At 41.6% G+C, this 25,637-nt stretch overlaps 1 protein-coding gene across 4 annotated transcripts in view; it reads right to left on the bottom strand.

Moving 5' to 3' along the window:
* RBM6 (RNA binding motif protein 6) overlaps positions 1 to 25,637 on the bottom strand; it is a 106,444-nt gene that overhangs the window by 17,394 nt on the left and 63,413 nt on the right. For all 4 annotated transcript variants that reach the window (XM_049861755.1, XM_049861756.1, XM_049861759.1 and 1 more), the window contains one exon: positions 478 to 552. In XM_049861755.1, coding sequence (XP_049717712.1) covers positions 478 to 552 — 75 coding nt within the window. The remainder of the gene's footprint in view (positions 1 to 477; positions 553 to 25,637) is intronic.

Genomic DNA, 25,637 nt, shown 5'->3' with positions numbered 1-25,637 from the left:
CTAAAATCTTTAAATATGCCATTTTAAAAGAGAATATGGAGTTTTCCCAAGTAAAATGCCATGGTGCCTACAGTTCTATACCTTTAGGATTCCTGAACATCCAGAGTATACACCGCCCACAGAACCAGCCTCCCCAAATCCACCTTTCTAAACCCCAAACCCCCTGTGACCACACCTAGGAAGGGTAGCCAGGAAGAGGTTATAAGTCAAGGGACTAGTATTCTTTTAGTTCATAATCAGCAGAAAGCACATGCCTCCGTGAAGTGTCTCCATGGTAGGTCCAAGTCCTCTACGGCCACAGGCAGCAGCTGGGAAGCTTGAGTTATAATCTTGCCCTAACCTCCGGTTTATCTAAGTGAACAGAGGAAGGCGGCTTTTGCCCTTGACAATAAACACCACCAGGCGGCATTCCTGGAAACGTGGAGAGGCTATAATGCTAGATCTTTACTTCCAAGGAAACAAATTCTTGGCACTTACCCGTTTGCAGTACCAAAAATCCGGGCTTGGTACGTACTCGAGGGTAACCTCTCTGTCATGGATCATTAGAGTTCCCTGTGAAGACAAAGACAGAAATCATCAACATCAACCCCTGAGAGATGGAGAGAGACAGGAAGGCACAGAGGGCCTTTCCAGTCCCCAAGCTGCTGAAACATTTTATAAAGAAGAGGGAGCTTTTTCACTAACAAAAGGAAATGGCTGTTTAAAGCCACAGACTTGGGGCAGTGTGACAGAGCAAGCTTAAGCTTAGGGAAGGACAACAGGAGAAGGCGGAACTGGTCTTCAGCCTTGGCGCCTGTGGGTTGGGGCACTGTCTTTGGGCAGGCTAGGTCCAGTCTCTCTCATGAGTGCCTCAAAGTCTCCCGTCTGGCTTGGGTGCTAGGACACTATCAAGAAGCAAACTCTTCCTTCTGCAGCACAGAGGGACAGAAGCCCTCTCAATTATCTTCTTTTCCATGGATAACTCACATCTCCTTGGAGAGGCAGTGAGGGCTATAACTTTGGTGCCAGAACATTTTCTTTGAAACATTGGCTGTATGGCAAAAGCACCAGAAGAAAGAGGTACAATACTGAAGACAGTTAGAGACGAGAAAGTTGAAAGCTTCACAGCTGATCACATCCTTATAGCAGGAAACTGTAAATGGCTGGTGGTAGTAGCAGTGGTGGTGGCAGCAGCGGTGGCAGGAGCATCACTCTGGCTTGGAGCCTGCAGAGTGAGCTGACCCTGAGACCTGAGAAGCAACCAGTGGCAAATGAATCCTTAAGGAAGGTCTGGTACAGAACAGGTGGGGAAAAGGGCTCAACACACCTGTAGTTACCTCTTCACTTTGGACAAGTTATGAACTCTATTTCATACCAAGAAAATCAGTTTTGTTTAATAACACTAGTCAGCAGATACCTGTTGGAGCAGAGGAGAAAAACTTCTGCCTACTGAACAAGGGACCCTCATCCACACTTCTATGTAAACTAACCGAGGCTGCGACTCTGGAACTAGCCCCTGTGCTGTGTTCGTCCTCCGCCCTCTAGGGTCCTCTGTGTCTCCTCAGACAGGGCTCTGAGTTATACAAGGCATTTCTTTGCAATTGGACCTCAGTTTCTTGCTTGAATCCATACATCTGTCAAATAATGCTTTACCTCTCTGCTTTTCATACCAAAAGAGTCAAGAGAAATACACAGAATAAAATTATTGTCTTGTCAAAAGCAAAGGAAAACTGCCTGCCTACTTGGGTCCTACAATATGGACTCTCGGAACCTGTTTCCTGGCTTGTTTTTGAGGCCAGAGGGAAATGGTAATAAAAAATTGCTAATATTTATTAAGCGCTATTCAGAGCCAGAAACTGCTAAGCACATTATCTTATTTAACCCCCTAAACGATCCTATGAAGGAACGTTATCTCCATTTTACGTGTAATGAAACAAGCTCAGAGAGGAAAGGTCACTCAGCTGCATTCACATCAGGGGCTGTAGAGACAGGACCTCCTGCCACATTTGTCAATTCCTACTCAGAGTTAGGGATGGCCAATATGCCCTCAGGAGCCAATCTGGGAAAGAAAAAAGCTTTGCAGGCAGGGATGGTCAGGGAAGTGACCCATGCAGGAGATTGGTCAAGATGGTCCCTTTCTACCCAGAGACCGTAAATTATTTAAGAGCATGGATTCTGGGTCAGATTCCCTGAATTTGAATCCTGCCTCTGTGACCTACAACAAGGTCTGTAACTTTTCTGTGCTTCAGCTTCCTCATCTGTAAAGTAGGGATAAAAAAATAAAAAATAAAAAAACACTGCTGTCAAGTCAATTCCGACTCACAGCAACCCTACAGGACAGAGTAGAACTGCCTCAAGGGGCTTTCAGGGAGTGGCTGGTGGATTCAAACTGCCGACATTCTGGTTAGCGGCCAAGCTCTTAACCACTGCGCTACCAGGGGTCCAGAGTAGGGATAACAGTGCCTAATTCATGGGGTAGTTGTGAAGATTCAATAAATTAATACATGTAAAGAGTTTAGCGTGGAATATGGTAAGGGCTCAATAAATGATTACTTTGAGCCGTAAGTGCTAGAAAAGAACTGGTATCAGAAGCTGAGACTAGACAGAATCAAATTCCCATTCATTTCACTTCACTTGCTTGCCAGGAAGTAGTATTTCATAACCCACTTCAATTTACTAAAAGACTAAGCTTTCACAGGGAATGGTCACTGCAAGTCAGAACTTGTATCTTCATGATAACACTTAGTGTGATTTGGGCCAGATCTTAGCATCCAGGCTAAATCTTGCTAAATTACCAGCACCAAGTGCAATAACCTGGTACAGAGAAGGAGCTTAATAAGCACTTGTTGAATGAACAAGAGACTGAATGGATCCAACTATCCCTGGAGGACCAGAGTGCCTAGCACACAGTGGCCCCAGAGGGAGGTACTGCTGTCATACTGTACATCTGTGTACCCTATCCATAAAACATGTGGGCTGCCATTTGAACAGTGCCACCAGAACATGGCACTACCGTGAATTGTAGAAAACTGTAAATTCTGATTTCACCACATGGAAGCATCAGGAGATTCCAGAATTTCTAAGGCAAGGAGCACTTTAGACTTCTCAGACAGTAAATACATTGTTCCAGGGGCTGCAAAAGACCTTACATTGAGGGTGGGGAATTCCCCTTGCTTGTAGTCCCCATCAGCATATCAATTTTGAAAAGATTACCTTCGCTGAATATGTTACGAAGTCAATTATTTCTTATTCTTCAGATTCCCCTACAACTCAAATGGCCTTCTCTTTTCAACCTGCACATGGCTAAGCATAAGATCACCAGCGACCACTGCTAAAGAATATGAAATGGTTTTAACACCACTGTTGAAGAACAGCCAACTGTTTTAATAATAATCACCAAAAAAAAAAAAAAAAAATCTTAAAACAATCAGGTTTATCTACAGTTTGATTCCTTAGCAGCTACCATACACAGGCAGCCCAGATATACCAAGCACCGGCGTGATATACACTGTCCCCCTCCATGCCCTTGCTCCAGATTTTCTGGAGTAGAGCTCTGCCAGTGGCTCTTAGGGAAGTGATCTGTGGAGAGTTGGATTAATAAATAGGTAGGGTGATCTGATCACTTTTAGTGGTTGTCTACTATTTACCAACTTCATTTTTATTCATCATTTGGATTACTGGATTATTTATTAAGCTACTAAAAAAAAGCAAAGGTACCATGAAGGCCACGAGTCTGGCTTCTAATAAGGCACCATGTATTGGAAAGTAAAACCAAAGACACTTCCTTTCTCAACGGGGTTCCAAAACCAAAACCAAACCCTGTGCCGTCGAGTTGATTCTGACTCATAGCGACCCTACAGGACAGAGTAAAACTGCCCCACAGAGTTTCCAAGGAGCACCTGGCGGATTCGAACTGCCGATCCTTTGGTTAGCAGCTGTAGCACTTAACCACTATGCCACCAGGGTTTCCAAGTTAGATTAAAATCTGCTAAATAAAATTCTCCTGTGTCCAAAGTCCTCCCTTGGCGAAGTCACACATAGGTGCTCCTAAGTACATGTCAAGGGGTCTTAACGTGAAACGGCAAAAAGCTCTTGCTCTGCACCTCAGGGATACCACAGAGGAGCAAACTCTTGGCTTGAGGGCTGCTGGATTCAACATCCACATTTCCATTTCCCTTTTCAGCTACTATTCCGGGAGACATCACGATTCTATTTTGTGACTGCCAGCTTGTAAGAAGGACTTGGGTCAGAGAATTTAGAATCTACCATATGCTTCAGCTGACTCATAGCCAAGCCTCAAGGATTCTTAAGGTACTGGAGAGGCAGAAGAAAAACTGGAAAAGAAAGAACATTTCTGGCCAGCAGCTTTGCAACATCTGTGGATGATCTCTAACAAGCACAGTTATACTTTCTACTGCGAATGCAACATAATAGATCTCCCCATTAAAATAGGGTGGCGGGAGAGGGGAAGCGAAGAGAGGGTGACAGGAAGAGGGGGAAAGGAGAGAGAAACAGGATCAAAAGGCAAGGAAAAGGTATGTGGGCCTTGTGAATACAAAGCAAAGGGAAAAATGAGTAATCCCTCTTCATAGGTTTGTGCTTCTTCCAAACACAGGATGAGAGAGTCCGGTTAATCACGGCTGGGAACTGGTGCTGTTTATAAGAGACAGTAGTCTTAATTCACAAAGCAATTTATAGCTTACAAAGGTATTCTTCACAAATGTCATCTTACTCAATCCTCCCAAGCGGGGCATGTATAAGACCTATTTACACATAGGAAAGTATGGCTGAGGTATCTGGAGCAGCCCACACATTAGCAACACATGTGAGACTAAAAGCCAAGTTTTCCTTTCACCAGGTTTTTTTTTTTAAACTTTCAGGGAGTCAGCCAACCCACACTTGCCACACCAAAGAGGCTTCTGATGAAAAGCTGTGCAAGGTAAAGACTAAAGCAACACACAGACACCAGACTCACTGGGAGTTTTTAGAGACTGCCATCAAGGCACCGTTTCTTAACAGTATTGTCAATACCCCAAGCTGGCCTGCTAAAGGTGGACTTGAAGTTCTTAAAGCACCTACAATTACTCCAGGCACTGTGCCTAAGACAAAGAGAACTGCTAGTAAATGGCTGCCACCAGGAGTTTCAATAACCACAACAATCAAATGCACCTGCGGAAAGAGTGAAGCAAGAACAAAGTAACAGGTTTAAAACCGATGTCATTCCTCTTAGTACGAAAGGGTAGTTTTTATAGAAATCTTTTGCAAAGCAGTCAGGTGCACTCTTTATGGTAGGAGGATTATGTTACAGTTCAAAATTGTGTAAAATTCACTATTTCCAAATATCAAAACGAGACAGAAAGAGGGAAGGAGAAGGAGGAGGAAGGAGGGAAGTAGAGGCCAGAAACACACGGCTCTCTGGCAGCTCTCCAGCTCATTAGCCTGTTGACCTTTTCCATGCCCTCTGCTTAGACTGGCCTTTCAACAGGATCTAAGCTGCCCTCTGAGCTACCCACAAGATGAGGGCCCTACGGGATCTCCATCGGAGAATCTCATTCGGGGTCCGATTTAAGGTTGAAGGGTAAGGAGACACAAATGCCCTCTCAAATGAAATTTCTTATCTCGAGACTATTTTTCTTGCCCAGATGAAAGCACAACAAAAACTTTTTAAAAAATGTTCTTTAATAACATTTATAACTACCTCATCAGCTTATCTGGTACTTTCTACAACCAGCATCTTGCTAAAACCTCATTTGTGCTCTTTGAAGAAAGATGGATGGCCTGTGTCCCACTGAGCCTCACCCACCAGGCTCAAAGCTGCCCAAAGCCAGGGTCTCAAGCTCAAAAAAAACACAGTACACTCCAGACAGAGCCCTGGCATATGGCAACGTCATTATTTTAAAAGCATCTGGTACTGAGACTATATTCCACTCCCTCCACCACCACTCCCTGCCTGTCTTAAGTGTAAAGCCACTTCCCCCAGAAAATGCCTCCAGTGATCTGCAATTTTGGAGACAATTCTATTAACTCAGTCCTGGTGAGACTGAGAAAGAATAGATTTGCCTACCAGGGGATTCGGGAGTCCCTGGGTGGTGAAAATGGTTAACTACTTGCTCAACTACTAGCTGACAGGTTGGTTCAAACCAGCCCAGAGGCACCTGAGGAGACAAGCCTGGAGATCTACTTCCGAAAGGTCACAGCCTTGCAAGTCCTATGCAACAGTTCTACTCTGCACACATGGGCGCCATGAGTAGGCAACTAACAACAACAACTAGGGGATCCACAAGGCTCTCTGCATATTGTGGCAGGAACAAAAAGGCAAAACTAAATAAATGGGTAAGCAAGTCAGTAAATAATCAAAACAGCCAAAGGGACCTTTCTCTCCATGTGAGAAGATAAGGCTTTATCACAAAGGCTGAGACTGCCAGGCAGACATGGCATCCAGCAAATTCCTTCACCACTGACATAAAGAAGTGTTTTACAAGCTCTAGCTATTAGCTAGATCCACAAACAACAATCATGGAAGTAGTAGTCAGGAAATCAGATGATGCATTGCACTGGGCAAATCTGCTGCAAAAGACCTCTTTAAAGTAACCTAGAAGACTAAGGTGCGCCTGACCCAAGCCATGGTGCTTTCAATTGACTCATATGGATGTGAAAGATGGACAATGAATAAGGAAGACCGAAGAAAAACTGACACCTCTGAATTATGGTGTTGGTGAAGAAAACTGAATATACCATGGACTGCCAAAAGAATGAACAAATCTGTCTTGGAAGAAGTATAGCCAGAATGCTCCTTAGCAGCAAGCATGGCAAGACTATGTCTCACATACTTTGGACATGTTATCAGGAGGGATCAGTCCCTGGAGAAGAAAGGACATTATGCTTGGTAAAGCAGAGGGTCAGCAAAAAAAAAAAAAAAGGAAGACCCTTAACAAGATGGACTGACACAGTTGCTGCAACAATGGGCTCAAGAATAACAACGATTGTGGGGATGGCACAGGACTGGGCAGTGTTTTTTGTTCTGTTGTACATAGGGTCACTATGAGTTGGAACCGACTTGACAGCACCTAATAACATCTATTAGCATTTTACAATAACTGACCAACCTGTGACCCACTAAAATACAAGTATTTCAGTTTGTCAAAATTTCAGTCTTTTAGAGTGTTGTTTCACCATACATTTATAAGAACCTCTGCCTCGTTAAGATATCCTGGTTAATCATAATTTATCTCCAAACAAAGATGTGACCTCATTCTTAGCAGAAGTAGAAGGCTACTTTTGAACATTTCTTACTGATACATCCTCAGAATTTGCCTCGGGATTCAGGTTTCTGTAACTTACATCCTATTTTTTTTTCTTCTTTAAATCAAAATACTCATGAAGTAGAATATAGACGTACAAACCAATATAGTTTGTTCTTTCCTAAGATGACCCTAAAATGACTGTAAGGTATGCAGGGCAGGGGTTTTTAGTGCCAGATAAAAGAGATTTTCTCTCCTATTGCAATCAGGATCATTTTCCCCCACAGGTGCAAGGCAGTGAATTTGTGTCATCCCTATGACACTCGTTCATGTTCTGAGAGGACTGCTGTTCTAGCTTCCCTGGCCTTCTTCTTCTGTAAAGGTGGACCCTAAATTCAATACTGATGCATGCTTCATTGTCTAGGTCTCTAAATGGAATCGCTGTGGGGAAAAAAAAGGGAGTTTCTGAAATCAACTGGAAAATGAAAAGCTTCTTACTTTGCTTTGTTTATTGAATACCATAATCTAACTATTTCTCTTTCTTAGAGAACTGACGGTGGGAGGTGGTACAGCCAAGAGGCACGTAAGTCCACTGACACTGCACAGGCTGCTGCGCTGAGCCCACCACAAAGGCTGCATAGGAACCAGCAACTATTCTTCACCACTGAAAACAGATAATATTTCTACTGGCTCTTTATCTACAACCTCCCACCCAAGAACCTTAGTTCTCTTAAAGGCTGTCTCCATTTAGCCCCTCTGGCTTCAATATGCTTACTGAGACATTTCAGAGAGCCCTGCTGACTTACTTTCTGCAGAAACAGTACCCAGAAAAAAATGAAAAAAATACTGAGCTGCCAGATTTCTGAACACATACTGTTCAGTCACCATTTTAGGACGATACCACCTGCCATTCTTTTTTTCTTAGACAAAAAGCTATAGACCCAATGCCACTCTGACAGAAGCTACGAGACTGAGAATTGAGTCTTCAAGTCAGAAAAGGTCCACTGGGATAGAAGTCTATGTCTCTAATCCTTTTAGGTCTACTCATTCTCATACGCGAATAACATAGAATTATCCAACTCCAGCCCTGATAAAAAAAGAGGTGGCTTTTCACACTTAAGACACGTTCAATTTAATCATATTTAGAAAGAAACATTTGCTGAGCTATGATATAATGGATGCCACTGTTGCAGATACATATAGAGAGTAAGGGAACGATCCCTGTACATGGCAGAAATCTGTGGTAATCCAGGAGTTTCAGAAAAGGCAAAGCCAAGAAATCACTAACAATGCTCAGCTAGATTTGCTGCCACGTACTCCAAAGTGATACAAAGGCATAGGCAACAGCCATCAGGAAACCCCTAATCAGATCTGGCACACATTTGCTCTCTGCCCGGGCAATCTATCACAGACGTAATCCCTGGATGCCATTAGACACCCTCACCTAAGACATACCATCCAGTGTATTAAAAGGAATACTGACAACCCCTTCAGATTGAAGCTATCAAAATTACTGAGATGAAAGCGATCATATAATTGAAAATTTTTTCCCTTTATAAGCAAAATTTGGGGAAAAAAAAAAAACAGTTTAACAAGGGACAGCCTTCAATGATATTAGGGAACATGTTGAGGTTTCTATTATAGGGAACAGCTTGCTTATCTGCATCTTCCTGAATAGTTCCAACTTCATTTTCTGTCCTGTTGAAAGGCTATGTGTCAGGCAGGGCAGTGTAAATGAATCTGAGGTTTGGAAAGTCAGTCAACATGTACATTTACATAATAATACACAGCTAGTTCCCCTCCAAAAGATTTCAATTCAATGTACTGAGATTTATTTCTTCTTGTGGGAAGTCTTCAAGACTTTTATAGATTGTTAGGAGAATGAGAAGAAGAGCCACAGACTGGGTGAAAATATTTGTAAAACAAATAACTGATAAAGGACTTGTATCCAAAATAGACAAAGAACTCTTAAAACTCAACCTAAAACAACCGAATTTGAAAATGAGCAAAAGATGTGAACAGACAGCTCACCAAAGAAGATATACCAACACCCCCCTGTTCAAAATCCTTTGCTCTTGAGTTGGTTCTGACTCATAGTGACCCTATAGGACAGAGCAGAACTGCCCCACAGGGTTTCTAAGAAGTGGCTGGTGGATTTGAACTGCTGATCTTTTGGTTAGCAGCCGAGCTCTTAACACACCTATTGCTATTGTTGTTGTTAGGTGCCACAGAGTCAGTTCCAACTCATAGCGACCCTCTGTACCACAGAACAAAACACTGCCAGGTCCTGGATCATCATCACAATTGTTGTTATGCCATTGCTGCCGCCACCATGTCAATCCATCTCATTGAGGGTCTTCCTCTTTTCCGCTGACCCTGTACTTTGCCAAGCATGATGTCCTTCTCCAGGTGCTCATCCCTCCTGGCAACATATCCAAAGTATGTAAGATGCAGTCTCACCATCCTTACATCTACAGGGCATTCTGGCTGTACTTCTTCCAAGTCAGATTTGTTCGTTCTTTTGGCAGCCCATGGTATATTCAACATTCTTCACCAACATCACAATTCAAAGGCGTCAATTCTTCTTCGGTCTTCCTTATTCACTGTCCAGCTTTCACAGGCATATGATGCAACTAAAAATACCATGGCTTGGGTCAGGCGCACCTTAATCTTCGAGGTGGCATCTTTACTTTTCAATACCTCAAAGAGGTCCTTTACAGCATGCCCGATGCAATGCGTCTTTCGATTTCCTGGCTGCTGCTTTCATGGGTGTTGACTGTGGATCCAAGTAAAATGACATCCATGACAACTTCCATCTTTTCTCTGTTTATCATGATGTGGCTTATTGGTACAGTTGTGAGGATTTTTGTTTTATGTTGAGGTATAATCCATATTAGAATGGCTAAAATCTAAAACACTGACAATATCAAATTCTGGTATGGATGTGGAGCAACAGGAACTCTCATTCATTGCTCGTGGGAATATAAAATGGTACAGCCACTTTGAAAGACAGTTTGGCAGTTGCTCACAAAGCTAAACAGTCTTATTATATGATTCAGCAAATATGCTCCTTGGTATTTACCGAAATGAGTTAAAAACATACGTTACACAAAAACCTGCATTCAAATTTTCATAGCAACTTTATTCATAATTGACTCAAAAAAGGTATTTTTCAAGAGGTGAATGGATAAACTGTACTACATCCATACAATGGAAGATTATTCAGCATTAAAAAGAAATGAGCTACCCACACATTGGTCAACCAATTCTTGACATGGGTGCTAAATCCATTCAACGGGGGAAACAAGATTCTCTTCAATAAATGGTGTTGGGAAAATTGAATTTCACATGCAGAAAAATTAAACCAGACCCATGCCTCATACCATAAACAAAAAACAAATTCAAAATGGATTTAGGGACGTAAACGTACAAACTAAAACCATAAATTTTCTTGGCAGAACAAGCAGAGGGCAATGCTGTCAGGCCTACCGTTTGACAATGGATTATCTAACATAATGACAAAAGCACAAACAGCAAAAGAAAAAATAAACAAATGGGACCTCATAAAAATTAAAAACTTTTGTTCATCAAAAGAGTTTATCAACAAGTGAAAAGACAAGCTACCAACTGGGAATATCTTCAGAAATCATACATCCAACAAGAATCTAATAAAATATACACAAAACTTCGATAACAACAAAAAGACAAATAACCAATCATAAAATGGGCAAAGGACTTGAATAGACATTTCTCCAAAGCAGACATTCAAATGTCCACCAAACACATGAAAAGATGCTCAGCATCATTAACCATCAGAAAGATGCCAATCAAAACCACAATGAGGTATCATTTCACTCCCATTAGGACGACTAAACAAACAAACAAAAAAACTGCCCCATAGCGTTTCCAAGGAAAGGCTGGTGGATTCGAACTGCTGACCTTTCGGTTAGAAGCCGAGCTCTTAACCACCGCACCAAGGCTTCACAGGATGGTTAAGATTTTTTTTTAAAAGAACAGAAAATAACAAGTGTTGGTGATAATGTGGGGAAATTGGAACCGTTATCCATTACTGGTGGGAATGAAAAATGGTACAGCCAGGCTAATGGACCACAACAACCACAGCCTCCACCAGGCTGAGTCCAGCACAACCAGATGGTGCCAAGCTACCACTACCGATTGCTTTGACAGGGATCACAATAAAGGGTCCTAAACAGAGCTGAAGAAAAATGTAGAACAAAATTCTAACTCACAAAAAAAAAAAAAAAAAGACTTACTGGTCTGACAGAGACTGAAGACATCCAGAGAGTATGGCCCCCATACACCCTTTTAACTCAGTACTGAAGTCACTCCTGAGGTTGACCCTTCAGCCAAAAAGAAGGCAGGATAACAATCTACGAACCCTGAACAACAAACACAGATTTAGAGACGGAGAATGAACAAATACCGGGAAGCAGTGACTGTTTTCGGACCCTGGAGCCAGCGTCCCAGTCAGGTAACCTTGGCACCGGGCTTAGGTCTGGGCCCAGGGGAGCTGAACTCAAAATCTTGTGACGGCGCAAACAAGGGGAGCAGCACTACCCCCCTGAACTGACCCCGGGAGGGGGCCCAGCCGGTCTGTGCAAACGGCGTGGCGACACGGCTGGTGGGAGAAGTCCCCGGGAGGCAGTGACTGGTTTTGGAGCCGGAAGTGCAGCACCCCAGGAGGGGAACCTTGGCGCCGGGCTTTTGACTGGGCACTGTCATGGCGCAAGCACAGGGCATATCCCTACTCCCCTGAACTAACCCTGGGAGGGGGCCCATCCAGTCCGCGGAGGCGGCACGGCGACGCGGCTGGCGGGATGAGAAGTCCCCGGGAGGCAGCGACTGATTTTGGAGCCGGGAGTGCAGCGTCCCAGCAGGGGAACCTTGACGCTGGGCTTTGGACTGGCAGCGGAGGATCTGACCGTGGCTTCAGCGGGCCAGACCCTCGGGGGCAATCTCCACACAGCCAGGACACATAGGCGACACGCCCCTCGGGAATCTCAGATAAAATAGTCATTCCAAGCAAGATAAGCAACTTTGGCTATATTCCGGGGTGCTACTCTCCTGTTTCTCTGAACCCTCCCCCACCCTTCCCAGGCGGCTTCATTAACATTGGAATTTCCCGAGCCAGAGGGAGAACGGCTCCGGCTCCGCGGCAGCTTTGCTTCCCCCCCCCTTTTTTTTTTGGTCTTTTCCTAACCCATTCTTCCGGCCTGAGAGAAGGAACCACAAAAAACCCAGGGACCAAAAATCCATCCCTAATTGGACTAAAAACACAGAAACAGCTACAGCCAAGCATATATGATCCAAATCTCAGACTTTCATCCTTACAGGGAACAAGGTGGCGGTTATAATCCAAAGGCAGTTCTGACAGGGATCTGACTGCATTTTTTTTTTAGCGGATTTTCTGGAAAAACAAGTTTCCCAGGTCTGATATCTCTGCTTTTTCAACAGAGCCCTAACTGACCCACAACAGGGAACTGAGGGCTGAAGCTCCCCCCAGACCACCAAGCCTCTTGCCTTAGGGGTCTAAGGAGGGTGACACCTACCAATCAGTAGAAGTACTTGCATGGGGGGCCTAAAGTACAGCTGCAGTGCCCTCCCACCAAGGTGCTACAGGAATAGAGACACACCTACCTCACTGACACTTGGGGGAAGCCTGTCAGCATCCTGCCCCCCCTGGAGGGTGAACCCCAGCTGCTAATAGAATCTGGTGCACACAACTATCACAACTACTTCTCGAAGTTGATAGGTGTTAGGGTGCGGCACACACTTGATGACCCAAAATCAGATTCTACTCAAGAATAGTGAATAGACTCAGGCATATATATCTGGCAACAGCCCAAACCAGCTAATAATAGGTCATAAGTAAGCCAAGGGCTACAACAATCAAGACAGCACAATCTAGTAGCCCATCCACATATATTGAAAGAAAACAAAACAAGATAAGACTCAGTGAGCAATTACAGAATAAACCACTACTATAGTGATGGCTCGGAGACAGCAGTCGATATCAAACCACATAAAGAAGCAGACCATGACAGCTTCTACAACCCCCCAAACAAAAGAACCAAAATCTTTCCCAAATGAAGATACAATCCTGGAATTATCAGATACAGAATATAAAAAACTAATTTACAGAATGCTTCAAGATATCAGGGATGACCTCAGAAACGAAATAAGGCAAACTGCAGAAAAAGCCAAGGAACACACTGATAAAACAGTTGAAGAACTCAAAAAGATTATTCAAGAACATAGTGTAAAAATTAATAAGTTGCAAGAATCCACAGAGAGACAGCATGTAGAAATCCAAAAGATTAACAATAAAATTACAGAATTAGACAACGCAATAGGAAGTCAGAGGAGCAGACTCGAGCAATCAGAATGCAGACTGGGAAATCTGGAGGACCAGGGAATTAACACCAACATAGCTGGAAAAAATATCAGATAAAAGAATTAAAAAAAATGAAGAAACCGTAAGAATCATGTGGGACTCTATCTATCAAGAAGGATAACTTGCATGTGATTGGAGTCCCAGAACAGGGAGGGAGGACAGAAAACACAGAGAAAATAGTTGAAGTTCTGCTGACAGAAAACTTCCCTGACATCATGAAAGATGAAAGGATATCTATCCAAGATGCTCATCGAACCCCATATAAGATTGATCCAAAAAGAAAAACACCAAGACATATTATCATCAAACTTTCCAAAACCAAAGATAAAGAGAAAATTTTAAAAGCAGCCAGGGAGAAAAGAAAGGTCTCCTTCAAGGGAGAATCAATAAGAATAAGTTCAGACTACTCAGCAGAAACCATGCAGGCAAGAAGGCAATGGGATGACATATACAGAGCACTGAAGGAGAAAAACTGCCAGCCAAGGATCATATATCCAGCAAAACTCTCTCTGAAATAGCAAGGTGAAATTAAGATATTTACAGATAAACACAAGCTTAGAGAATTTGCAAAAACCAAACCAAAGCTACAAGAAATACTAAAGGAAATTGTTTGGTCAGAAAACCAATAATATCAGATACCAGCACAACACAAGGTCACAAAACAGAACATCCTGATATCAACTCAAATAGGGAAATCACAAAAACAAATTAAGATTCATTAAAAAAAAAAAATGCTCATAACAGGGAATCACTGAAGTCAATATGTAAAAGATCACAATAATCAAAAAGAGGGACTAAATACAGGTGGCATAGAACTCCATATGGAGAGTGACACAAGGTGATATAGGACAATACAAGTTAGGTTTTTACTTAGAAAAATAGGGGTAAATATTAAGGTAACCACAAAGAGGTATAACAACTCCATAACTCAAGATAAAAGCCAAGAAAAACGTGACGACTCAGCAAAAATAAAGTCAAACACTATGAAAATGAGGATCTCACAATTTACTAAGAAAAACGTCTGAGCACAAAAAAGTAAGTGGAAAAATGAAATTGTCAACAACACACATAAAAAGGCATCAAAATGACAACACTAAACACTTATTTATCTATAATTACGCTGAATGTAAATGGACTAAATGCACCAATAAAGAGACAGAGAGTCTCGGACTGGATAAAGAAACACGATCCGTCTATATGCTGCCTATAAGAGACACACCTTAGACTTAGAGACACAAACAAACTAAAACTCAAAGGATGGAAAAAAATATATCAAGCAAACAATAAGCAAAAAAGAAGAGGAGTAGCAATATTAATTTCTGACAAAATAGACTTTAGACTTAAATCCACCACAAAGGATAAAGAAGGACACTATATAATGATAAAAGGGACAATTGATCAGGCAGATATAACCATATTAAATATTTATGCACCCAATGACAGGGCTGCAAGATACATAAATCAAATTTTAACAGAACTGAAAAGTGAGATAGACACCTCCACAATTATAGTAGGAGACTTCAACACACCACTTTCGGAGAAGGACAAGATATCCAGTAAGAAGCTCAATAGAGACACGGAGGACCTAATTACAACAATCAACCAACTTGACCTCATTGACTTATACAGAATTCTCCACCCAACTGCTGCAAAGTATACCTTTTTTTCTAGCGCACATGGAACATTCTCTAGAATACACCACATATTAGGTCATAAAACAAACCTTTGCAGAATCCAAAACATCGAAATATTACAAAGCATCTTCTCAGACCACAAGGCAATAAAACTAGAAATCAATAACAGAAAAACTAGGGAAAAGAAATCAAATACTTGGAAACTCAACAATATCCTCCTGAAAGAAGACTGGGTTATAGAAGACATCAAGGAGGAAATAAGGAAATTCATAGAATGCAACGAGAATGAAAATACTTCCTATCAAAACCTCTGGGACACAACAAAAGCAGTGCTCAGAGGCCAATTTATATTGACAAATGCACACATACAAAAAGAAGAAAGAGCCAAAAGCAGAGAACTGTCCCTACAACTTCAACAAATAGAAAGTGAGCAACAAAAGAATCCATCAGGCACCAGAAGAAAACAAATAATAAAAATAAGAGCTGAACTAAATGAATTAGAGAACAGAAAAACAATTGAAAGAATTAACAAAGCCAAGAGCTGGTTCTTTGAAAAAATTAACAAAATTGATAAACCATTGGCTAGACTGACTAAAGAAATACAGGAAAGGAAACAAATAACCCGAATAAGAAACGAGAAGGGCCACATCACAACAGACCCAACTGAAATTAAAAGAATCATATCAGATTATTACGAAAAATTGTACTCTAACAAATTTGCAAACCTAGAAGAAATGGATGAATTCCTGGAAAAACACTACCTACCTCAACTAACACATTCAGAAGTAGAACAACTAAATAGACCCATAACAAAAAAAGAGATTGAAACGGTAATCAAAAACTCCCAACAAAAAAAAGCCCTGGCCCGGACGGCTTCACTGCAGAGTTCTACCAAACTTTCAGAGAAGAGTTAACACCACTACTACTAAAGGTATTTCAAAGCATAGAAAATGACGGAATACTACCCAACTCATTCTGTGAAGCCACCATCTCCCTGATACCAAAACCAGGTAAAGACATTACAAAAAAAGAAAATTACAGACCTATATCCCTCATGAACATAGATGCAAAAATCCTCAACAAAATTCTAGCCAATAGAATTCAACAACATATCAAAAAAATAATTCACCACGACCAAGTGGGATTTATACCAGGTATGCAAGGCTGGTTTAATATCAGAAAAACCATTAATGTAATCCACCACATAAATAAAACAAAAGACAAAAACCACATGATCTTATCAACTGATGCAGAAAAGGCATTTGACAAAGTCCAACACCCATTTATGATAAAAACTCTCACCAAAATAGGAATTGAAGGAAAATTCCTCAACATAATAAAGGGCATCTATGCAAAGCCAACAGCCAACATCACTCTAAATGGAGAGAACCTGAAAGTATTTCCCTTGAGAACGGGAACCAGACAAGGATGCCCTTTATCACCACTCTTATTCAACACTGTGCTAGAAGTCCTAGCCAGAGCAATTAGGCTAGACAAAGAAATAAAAGGCATCCGGATTGGCAAAGAGGAAGCAAAATTATCTCTATTTGCAGATGACATGATCTTATACACAGAAAACCCCAACGAATCCACCGGAAAACTACTGAAACTAATAGAAGAGTTTGGAAGAGTCTCAGGTTATAAGATAAACATACAAAAATCACTTGGATTCCTCTACATCAACAAAAAGAACATCGAAGAGGAAATAACCAAATCAATACCATTCACAGTAGCCCCCAAGAAGATAAAATACTTAGGAATAAATCTTACCAAGGATGTAGAAGACCTATACAAAGAAAACTACAAAGCTCTACTACAAGAAATTCAAAAGGACATACTTAAGTGGAAAAACATACCTTGCTCATGGATAGGAAGACTTAACATAGTAAAAATATCTATTCTACCAAAAGCCATCTGTACATACAACGCACTTCCGATCCAAATTCCACTGTCATTTTTTAAGGTGATAGAGAAACAAATCACCAACTTCATATGGAAGGCAAAGAAGCCTCAGATAAGCAAAGCATTACTGAAAAAGAAGAAGAAAGTGGGAGGCCTCACTCTACCTGATTTCAGAACCTATTATACAGCCACAGTAGTCAAAACAGCCTGGTACTGGTACAACAACAGGCACATAGACCAGTGGGACAGAATTGAGAACCCAGATATAAATCCATCCACATACGAGCAGCTGATATTTGACAAAGGCTCAGAGTCAGTTAATTGGGGAAAAAGATAGTCTTTTTAACAAATGGTGCTGGCATAACTGGATATCCATTTGCAAAAAAATGAAACAGGACCCATACCTCCCACCAAGCACAAAAACTAACTCCAAGTGGATCAAAGACCTAAACATAAAGACTAAAACGATAAAGATCATGGAAGAAAAAATAGGGACAACCTTAGGAGCCCTAATACAAGGCATAAACAGAATACAAAACATTACCAAAAATGACAAAGAGAAACCAGATAACTGGGAGCTCCTAAAAATCAAACACCTATGCTCATCTAAAGACTTCACCAAAAGAGTAAAAAGACCACCTACAGACTGGGAAAGAATTTTCAGCTATGACATCTCCGACCAGCACCTGATCTCTAAAATCTGTATGATTCTGTCAAAACTCAACCACAAAAAGACAAACAACCCAATCAAGAAGTGGGCAAAGGATATGAACACACACTTCACTAAAGAAGATATTCAGGCAGCTAACAGATACATGAGAAAATGCTCTCGATCACTAGCCATTAGAGAAATGCAAATTAAAACCACGATGAGATTCCATCTCACTCCAACAAGGCTGGCATTAATCCAAAAAACACAAAATAATAAATGTTGGAGAGGCTGCGGAGAGATTGGAACTCTTATACACTGCTGGTGGGAATGTAAAATGGTACACCCACTTTGGAAATCTATCTGGCGATATCTTAAACAGTTAGAAATAGAACTACCATACAAGCCAGAAATCCCACTCCTCGGAATATACCCTAGAGAAATAAGAGCCTTCACACAGATATATGCACACCCATGTTTATTGCAGCTCTGTTTACAATAGCAAAAAGCTGGAAGAAACCAAGGTGTCCATCAACGGATGAATGGTTAAATAAATTGTGGCATATTCACACAATGGAATACTACGCATCGATAAAGAACAGTGGATGAATCTATGAAACATTTCATAACATGGAGGAACCTGGAAGGCATTATGCTGAGCGAAATTAGTCAGAGGCAAAAGGACAAATATTGTATAAGACCACTATTATAAGATCTTGAGAAATAGTATAAACTGAGAAGAACACATACTTTTGTGGTTACCAGGGGGGGAGGGAGGGAGGGTGGGAGAGGGTTTTTTACTGATTAATTAGTAGATAAGAACTGCTTTAGGTGAAGGGAAGGACAATACTCAATACATGGAAGGTCAGCTCAACTGGACTGGACCAAAAGCAAAGAAGTTTCCGGGATAAAATGAACGCTTCAAAGGTCAGCGGAGCAAGGGCAGGGGTTTGGGGACCATGGTTTAAGGGGACTTCTAAGTCAACTGGCAAAATAATTCTATTAAGAAAACATTCCGCATCCCACTTTAAAATGTGGCGTCTGGGGTCTTAAATGCTAACAAGCGGCCATCTAAGATGCATCAATTGGTCTCAACCCACCTGGAGCAAAGGAGAACGAAGAACACCAAGGTCACATGACAACTAAGAGCCCAAGAGACAGAAAGGGCCACATGAACCAGAGACTTACATCATCCTGAGACCGGAAAACTAGTTGGTGCCCAGCCACAACGGAGGACTGCCCTGACAGGGAGCGCAACAGAGAACCCCTGAGGGAGCAGGAGATCAGTGGGATGCAGACCCCAGATTCTCATAAAAAGACCAGACTTAATGGTCTGACTGAGACTAGAGGAATCCCGGCGGTCATGGTCCCCAAACCTTCTGTTGGCACAGGACAGGAACCATCCCCAAAGACAACTCATCAGACATGAAAGGGACTGGACAGTGGGTAGGTGAGAGATGCTGATGAAGAATGAACTAATTATATCAAGTGGTCACTTGAGACTGTGTTGGCATCTCCTGTCTGGAGGGGGGATGGGAGGATAGAGAGAGTTGGAAGCTCGCAAAATTGTCACGAATGGAGAGACTGGAAGGGCTGACTCATTAGGGGGAGAGCAAGTGGGAATACGGAGTAAGGTGTATATAAACTTATATGTGACAGTCTGACTTGATTTGTAAACGTTCACTTGAAGCTCAATAAAAGTTAATAAAAAAAGAAAAAAAAAAAAAAAAGAAGGCAGGCATACAAAATGAATCTAAATGGGCACACCAGCCCAGGGACTAGGAGGAGAATGTAGGAGGTGACAGGAAAGCTGGTAACGGGAAACCCAAGGTCAAGAAGGGGGGAAGGTTGACATGTCATGGGGTTGGCAACCAATGTCACAAAACAATATATTGTTTAGTGAGAAACTAATTTGCTCTGTAAACCATCTAAAGTATAAAAAATAAAAATAAAAAATGGTACAGCCATTGTGGGAAACACTGCAGCAGTTCCTCAAAACTAAAAATAAAACTACCATATGACCCAGCAATTTCACTCCTAGGTAAATACCCAAAACACTTGAAAGCAGAGACTTAAAAAGAGATTTGTACACCAAAGTTCATTGTAGCACTATTCACGATAGTCAAAAGGCAGAAACCACCTAAATGCTCAGCAACAGATGAATGTATAAACAAAATATGGTACATACTACATACAATGAAGTACCAATCAGCCAGCAGGAGAAATGAAGTCTTGCTACATGCCACAGTAGGGATGGAACTTGAAGACATTATGCTGAGTGAAATAAGCCAATCACAACAGGACTAATATTGCATGACTTCACTTATATATATAAAGAGGCAAATGTATAGAGATCAAGGTTTTACAGTGGTTATGGGGGGTGGAAGAGAGGGGAAAGGAGAGGTGAATGGTGATGGAAAAATCACATTGATTAAGGGTAGGGCTTCACAGCCAATTATTTTAATTGTTGTCAGTAAGTTGTACAGCTGTGAAAAGTTAAATCGGCAAAAGTTGTGTGATAGATACATTTACAATGACAAAAAAAAAAAAAAAATACAGTAGCTGCTGAGGCTGCTTATGTACAACCAAACAACTCATGCGGTTTGGTTCCGTGGTTTGGAGGTTTAGGGTCATGATTTCATGGAACATCCCAGTAAGGCCTAATTTGGTGTCTAGTGCTTCTGTTCTACATCCTAGTTCATTGCTTAGTGCCTGGGGTCTTAAAAGCTTGCAAGCAGCCATCCAGGGCTCAACAATTGGTCTCTATTCGCCTGGAGCAACAGAGGAAGAAGGGAGTCAGGAATAAGGGGAGGATATGGGATGTGTGGCTAACTGCCTCCATTAACAACTGTCTTCTCTGCCATGAAACCAGAAGAACTGGATGGTGCCCAGCTACTATTACTTAACATTTTGATCAAAGATTCCATAGAAGAATCCTGATTAAAAGGAGGAAAATGCAAAACAGAATTTCAAATTCTTACCGACTCTACACTTTCTGGAGCCATGGAGGGTGGATGAACCCCTAAACTATTGCCTGAGATAATCTTTAAACCTGAAACCAAAAATATTTCCTAAAGTCATCTAAAAATCGAATACAGGCATACCTGGGGTATTATGGGTTCAATTCTAGGCCACTGCAATAAAGTGAATATTGCTATAAAGTGAAACACACAATTTTTTTTAGTTTCCCAGTGCATAACAGACTACACTAAACTGTAGTCTATTAAGTGTGCAACAGCATTATTCTAAAAAAAATGTACATACCTTAATTAACAAAATACTTTATTGTTAAAAATGCTAATCATCATCTGAGCCTTCAGTGAGTCATAATCTTCTTACTGGTGGAGGGTCTTACCCCGATGCTGATGGCTGTTGACTGATCAGGGTGGCTGGCTGTGGAAATGTCTTAAAATAAGACAACAATGAAGTTTGTCACATCAGTTGACTCTTCACAAAAAATTTCTCTATAGCATGCAATGCTGGTTTGATAGCATTTTACCCCACAGTACAACTTCAAAATTGGAATCAATTGTCTTAAATCCTGCCACTGCTTTACCAACTAAGTTTATGTAATATGCTAAATCCTTTGCTGTCATTTCAACAATGTTCACTGCATCTTCACCAGGAGTAGATTCCACCTCAAGAAACCACTTTGCAGCAATTTGGTCACATCTTCAGGTTCCACTTCTAATTCTAGTTCTCTTGCTATTTTCGCTACATCTGCAGTTACTTCCTTAAGTCTTGAACCCCTTAAAGTCACTCACAAGGGTTGGAATCAACTGCTTCCAAAACTCCTGTTAATGCTGTTATTTTGACCTCTTCCCATGAATCATGAATGTTCTTGTTGTTTTTTTTGTAAAATGTTTTTTTTTAATAATTTTTATTGTGCTTTAAGTGAAAATTTACAAATCAAGTCAGTCTCTCACATAAAAAACTTATATACACCTTACTACATACTCCCTATTACTCTCCCCGCAATTAGACAGCCGGCTCCCTCCTTCCATTCTCTCTTTTCGTGTCCATTTTGCCAGCTTCTAAGCCCCTATACCCTCCCATCTCCCCTGCAGGCAGGAGATGCCAACACAGTCTCAAGTGTCCATCTGATCCAAGTAGCTTACTCCTCTCATGAATGTTCTTAATGGCATCCAGAATGGTGGGTCATTTCCAGAAGGTTTTCAATTTACTTTGCCCAGATCCATCAGAAGAATCACTATCTACGGCAGCTATAGCCTTGTGAAATGTATTTCTTAAATAATAAGACTTGAAAGTCAGAATTACTCCTTGATCCATGGGTTGCAGAATGGATGTTGTGTTAGCAGGCATCAGAACATTAACGTCCTTGTATATCTCCATCAGAGCTCTTGGGTGACCAGGTGTACTGTCAGTGACCAGTAATATCTTGAAAGGAATCTTTTTTTCTGAGCAGTAAGTCTCAACAGTGGGCTTAACATAGTCAGTAAACCATATTATAAACAGATGTGCTGTCATCCAAGCTTTGCTGGTCCATTTACAGAGCACAGGAAGAGTAGCTTTAGCATAATTCCTAAGGGCCCCTGGGTTTTCAGAATGATAAATGAGCATTGGCTTCAACTTAAAGTCAGGAGTTGCGTTAGCCCCTAACAACAGTGTCAGCCTGTCCTTTGAAGCCTTGAAGCCAGGCATTGACTCCTTCTCTCCAGCTATTAAAGCCCCAGATGGCATCTTCCAGCATGAAGCTGTTCCGTCTACATTGGAAGTCTGCTGTTCAGCGTAGCCACCTCCACCAATTACCTTAGCCAGATCTTCTGGACGACTGGCTGCAGCTTCTGCACCAGTGCCTGCTGCTTCACCTTACACTTTAACGTCATGGAGACGGCTTCTGTCCTTCAACCTCATGAACCAACCTCTGATAGCTTAAAACTTTCCTTCTGTAGCTTCCTCATCTTTCTCAACCTTCAGAGAATTGAAGAGAGTTGGGTCTTGATCTGGATTAGGGTTTGTCTTAAGGGAATGTTGTGGCTGGTCTGATCTATCCAGACCACTAAAACTTTCTCCGTATCAGCAATAAGGCTGTTTTGCTTTCTTATTATTCATTTGTTCACTGGAATAGCACTTTTAATTTCCTTCAGGAAAAGCACTCACAACTTGGCTAACTGTTTGGCACAAGAGGCCTAGATTTTGGCCTATCTTGGCTTTTGATATGCCTTCCTCACTAAGTTTAATCATTTCTAGATTTTGATTTAAAGTTGGAGAAGTGCAACCCTTCATTTCACTCAAACGCTTCAAGGCCATTGTAGGGTTATTAACTGGTCTAATTTCAATATTATCAAGTCTCAGGGAATAGGGAGGCCTGCGGAGAGGGAATGAGATGTAGAAATGGCAACGGGAAGGAAGACAAGATGAAAATAGCCACGGCCCAACCTTTAAGGACACTTTCTGGACTTTGCAAGCATGACTGCTTATGTCCAGTTGATCAGAACTTAGTCATAGCCACACTTAGTTGCAAGGAGGGCTGGGAAACTTCTTTATTCCTGGCAGCCAAGTGCTCAGTTAAAAATCAGGGATTTGCTTCCAAGGAAAAGAAGGCAAATAGGTATTAGAAGACTATTAAAAGTCTCTTAACTTTTCAGTTTAAGAACCAGATTCCAAATTCTTTCAAGGTTATAGAATTTGTTTCTCCAAACATTATTATTTTTTAAATTTTTATTGTGCTTTAAATGAAAGTTCACAAATCAAGTCAGTCTCTCACACAAAAACTTATACACACCTTGCTACCCACTCCCAATTGCTCTCCCCCTAAAAAGGCAGCCCACTCCCTCCCTCCACTCTCTCTTTTCATGTCCATTTCACCAGCTTCTAAACCTCTCTACCCTCTCATCTCCCCTCCAGGTAGGAGACGACAACATAGTCTTAAGTGTTCACCTGGTCCAAGAGGCTCAGTCCTCACCAGCATCCCTCTCCAACCCACTGTCCAGTCTACTCCCTGTCTGAAGAGCTGGCTTTGGGAATGGTTCCTGTCCTGGGCCAACAGAAGGTCTGGGGGCCATGACCACCGGGGTCCTTCTAGTCTCAGTCAGACCATTAAGTCTGGTCTTCTTATGAGAATTTGGGGTCTGCATCCCACTGCTCTCCTGCTCTGTAAGGGGTTCTCTGATGTGTTCCCTGTCAGGGTAGTTATTCTTATAAGAAATAAATGTATAATGAAAAAGTATATATGTATATGTAAATAGGAACCCCTGGTGACATAGTGGTTAAGTGCTATGGCTGCTAACCAAAAAGTTGGCAGTTCGAATTCACCATGCACTTCTTGGACACTCTACGGGGCAGTTCTACTCTGTCCTATAGGGTCGCTAGGAGTCAGAATCGACTTGAAGGCAACAGGGTTTTTTTAATATGTAAATAAAATATAATTAAAAATGTATTCTTTGGACTTGTATCTATCCTTTAAAATGACCCATATAGGAATAGACTGATGACTAGTAGCTAAAACATACGCTATGGAACAGACCAGCACTGGTGTCAATGTCTCAAGTTTGAACACAAGGTCAGTAGAAGGGTGAATGATTCAAAAGCTAGAGAATTTACAGTATAATAAAGTCCATGTTTTTCCTGGGCAGTTTTGGATGCAGTTTTTCTGCATGAGTTATTCTAAATCTTACTACATATACAAGTATCCCCCACTTCTTGAAAGTCTGCTTTACACCACTTCGCTTCTACAAAAGACCTACGTTAGTACCTGTTTTCACTAACAGAAAGAAATTCAAAGAGGATTTTCGCTTTTACAAAAAAAGGTGAAAAGCGGAAATAGCCTTCAGCAAGTCATTAAAGAGGCAGCTCATACCCTGAACAGCAAGCGTGGCATCGCCAAGCTCCTTCCCAGGGAACTACACTCAGCATCTCAGCATCAAGCCACTATAGATTTGGACAGTGCCCGTGAGCATCTGTGCTTTATCTCGACTTACTCTGTGCATCCATTAGCAAGATGTGTCCTGAGGTATCAGAAAGTTTAAGGGAGCTCATAAGCATTTTATGTGTTATTTAGTATGATTTGGTAGGTTATTTTTTGGGTCTGTGAACACTCAAAAATTCTTCCTGTATGAATTAACAGTAACTGCTTCTTCACTTTACACCATTTCAGCTTATGAAAGGTTTCATAGGAACTCTTTACTTTTGGATAGCAGGGGAAACTTGTAAATATAAAGATTTGTAGAGGACAGAGGTGTAATGCCTCCTATCTGAAAGTACCAGCACTTCTGCCACGCCTATCTTAGCAAGAATAAGACTATGTCTTGATCTTATTTGCATCTAGGTTCTCTCATTTTTCTTAAGTGTGGTTTATGATTTTTCTCCTGTATGGGTCATATCCAGTTAAACCTTTGGTTTATCAGAGAGAGAGAATTAGATTGCTGGGGACCTACAAGGTCTACTGGGAGAACTGCTCTCTGTAATGATTTGTGTAAGTGCTACTATTTTGATGGTTCAGTGGTAGAATTCTCTCCTTCCATGCAGGAAGCCTGAGTTTGACCCCCAGCCAATGCACTTCATGCACAGCCGCCACCCATCTGGCAGTGGTGGCTTGTATGCTGCTATGGCATGGAAGAGATTTCAGCGGAGATTCCAGACTAAGATGGAAGAAAGGCCTGGCAATCAATGTCCAAAAATCAGCCAACGAAAACCTCATGGATCACAACTGTCCAGTCCACAACTAACGATGGTAATGGCATAGGACTGGGCGGCATTTCGTTACGCTGTGCATGAGGTCGCCTTGAGTTGGCAGCTGACTTGATGGCAGCTAACAACAACAACCATTTTGATGCTAACGTGGTTCGTTGTACATA

The sequence above is a fragment of the Elephas maximus genome, chromosome 20 (assembly GCF_024166365.1).
Source record: "Elephas maximus indicus isolate mEleMax1 chromosome 20, mEleMax1 primary haplotype, whole genome shotgun sequence".
NCBI classification, from domain to species: Eukaryota; Metazoa; Chordata; class Mammalia; order Proboscidea; family Elephantidae; genus Elephas; species Elephas maximus.
The sequence above is the reverse complement of the archived record's forward strand: the minus strand, read 5'-3'. Positions and strand labels throughout refer to the sequence as shown.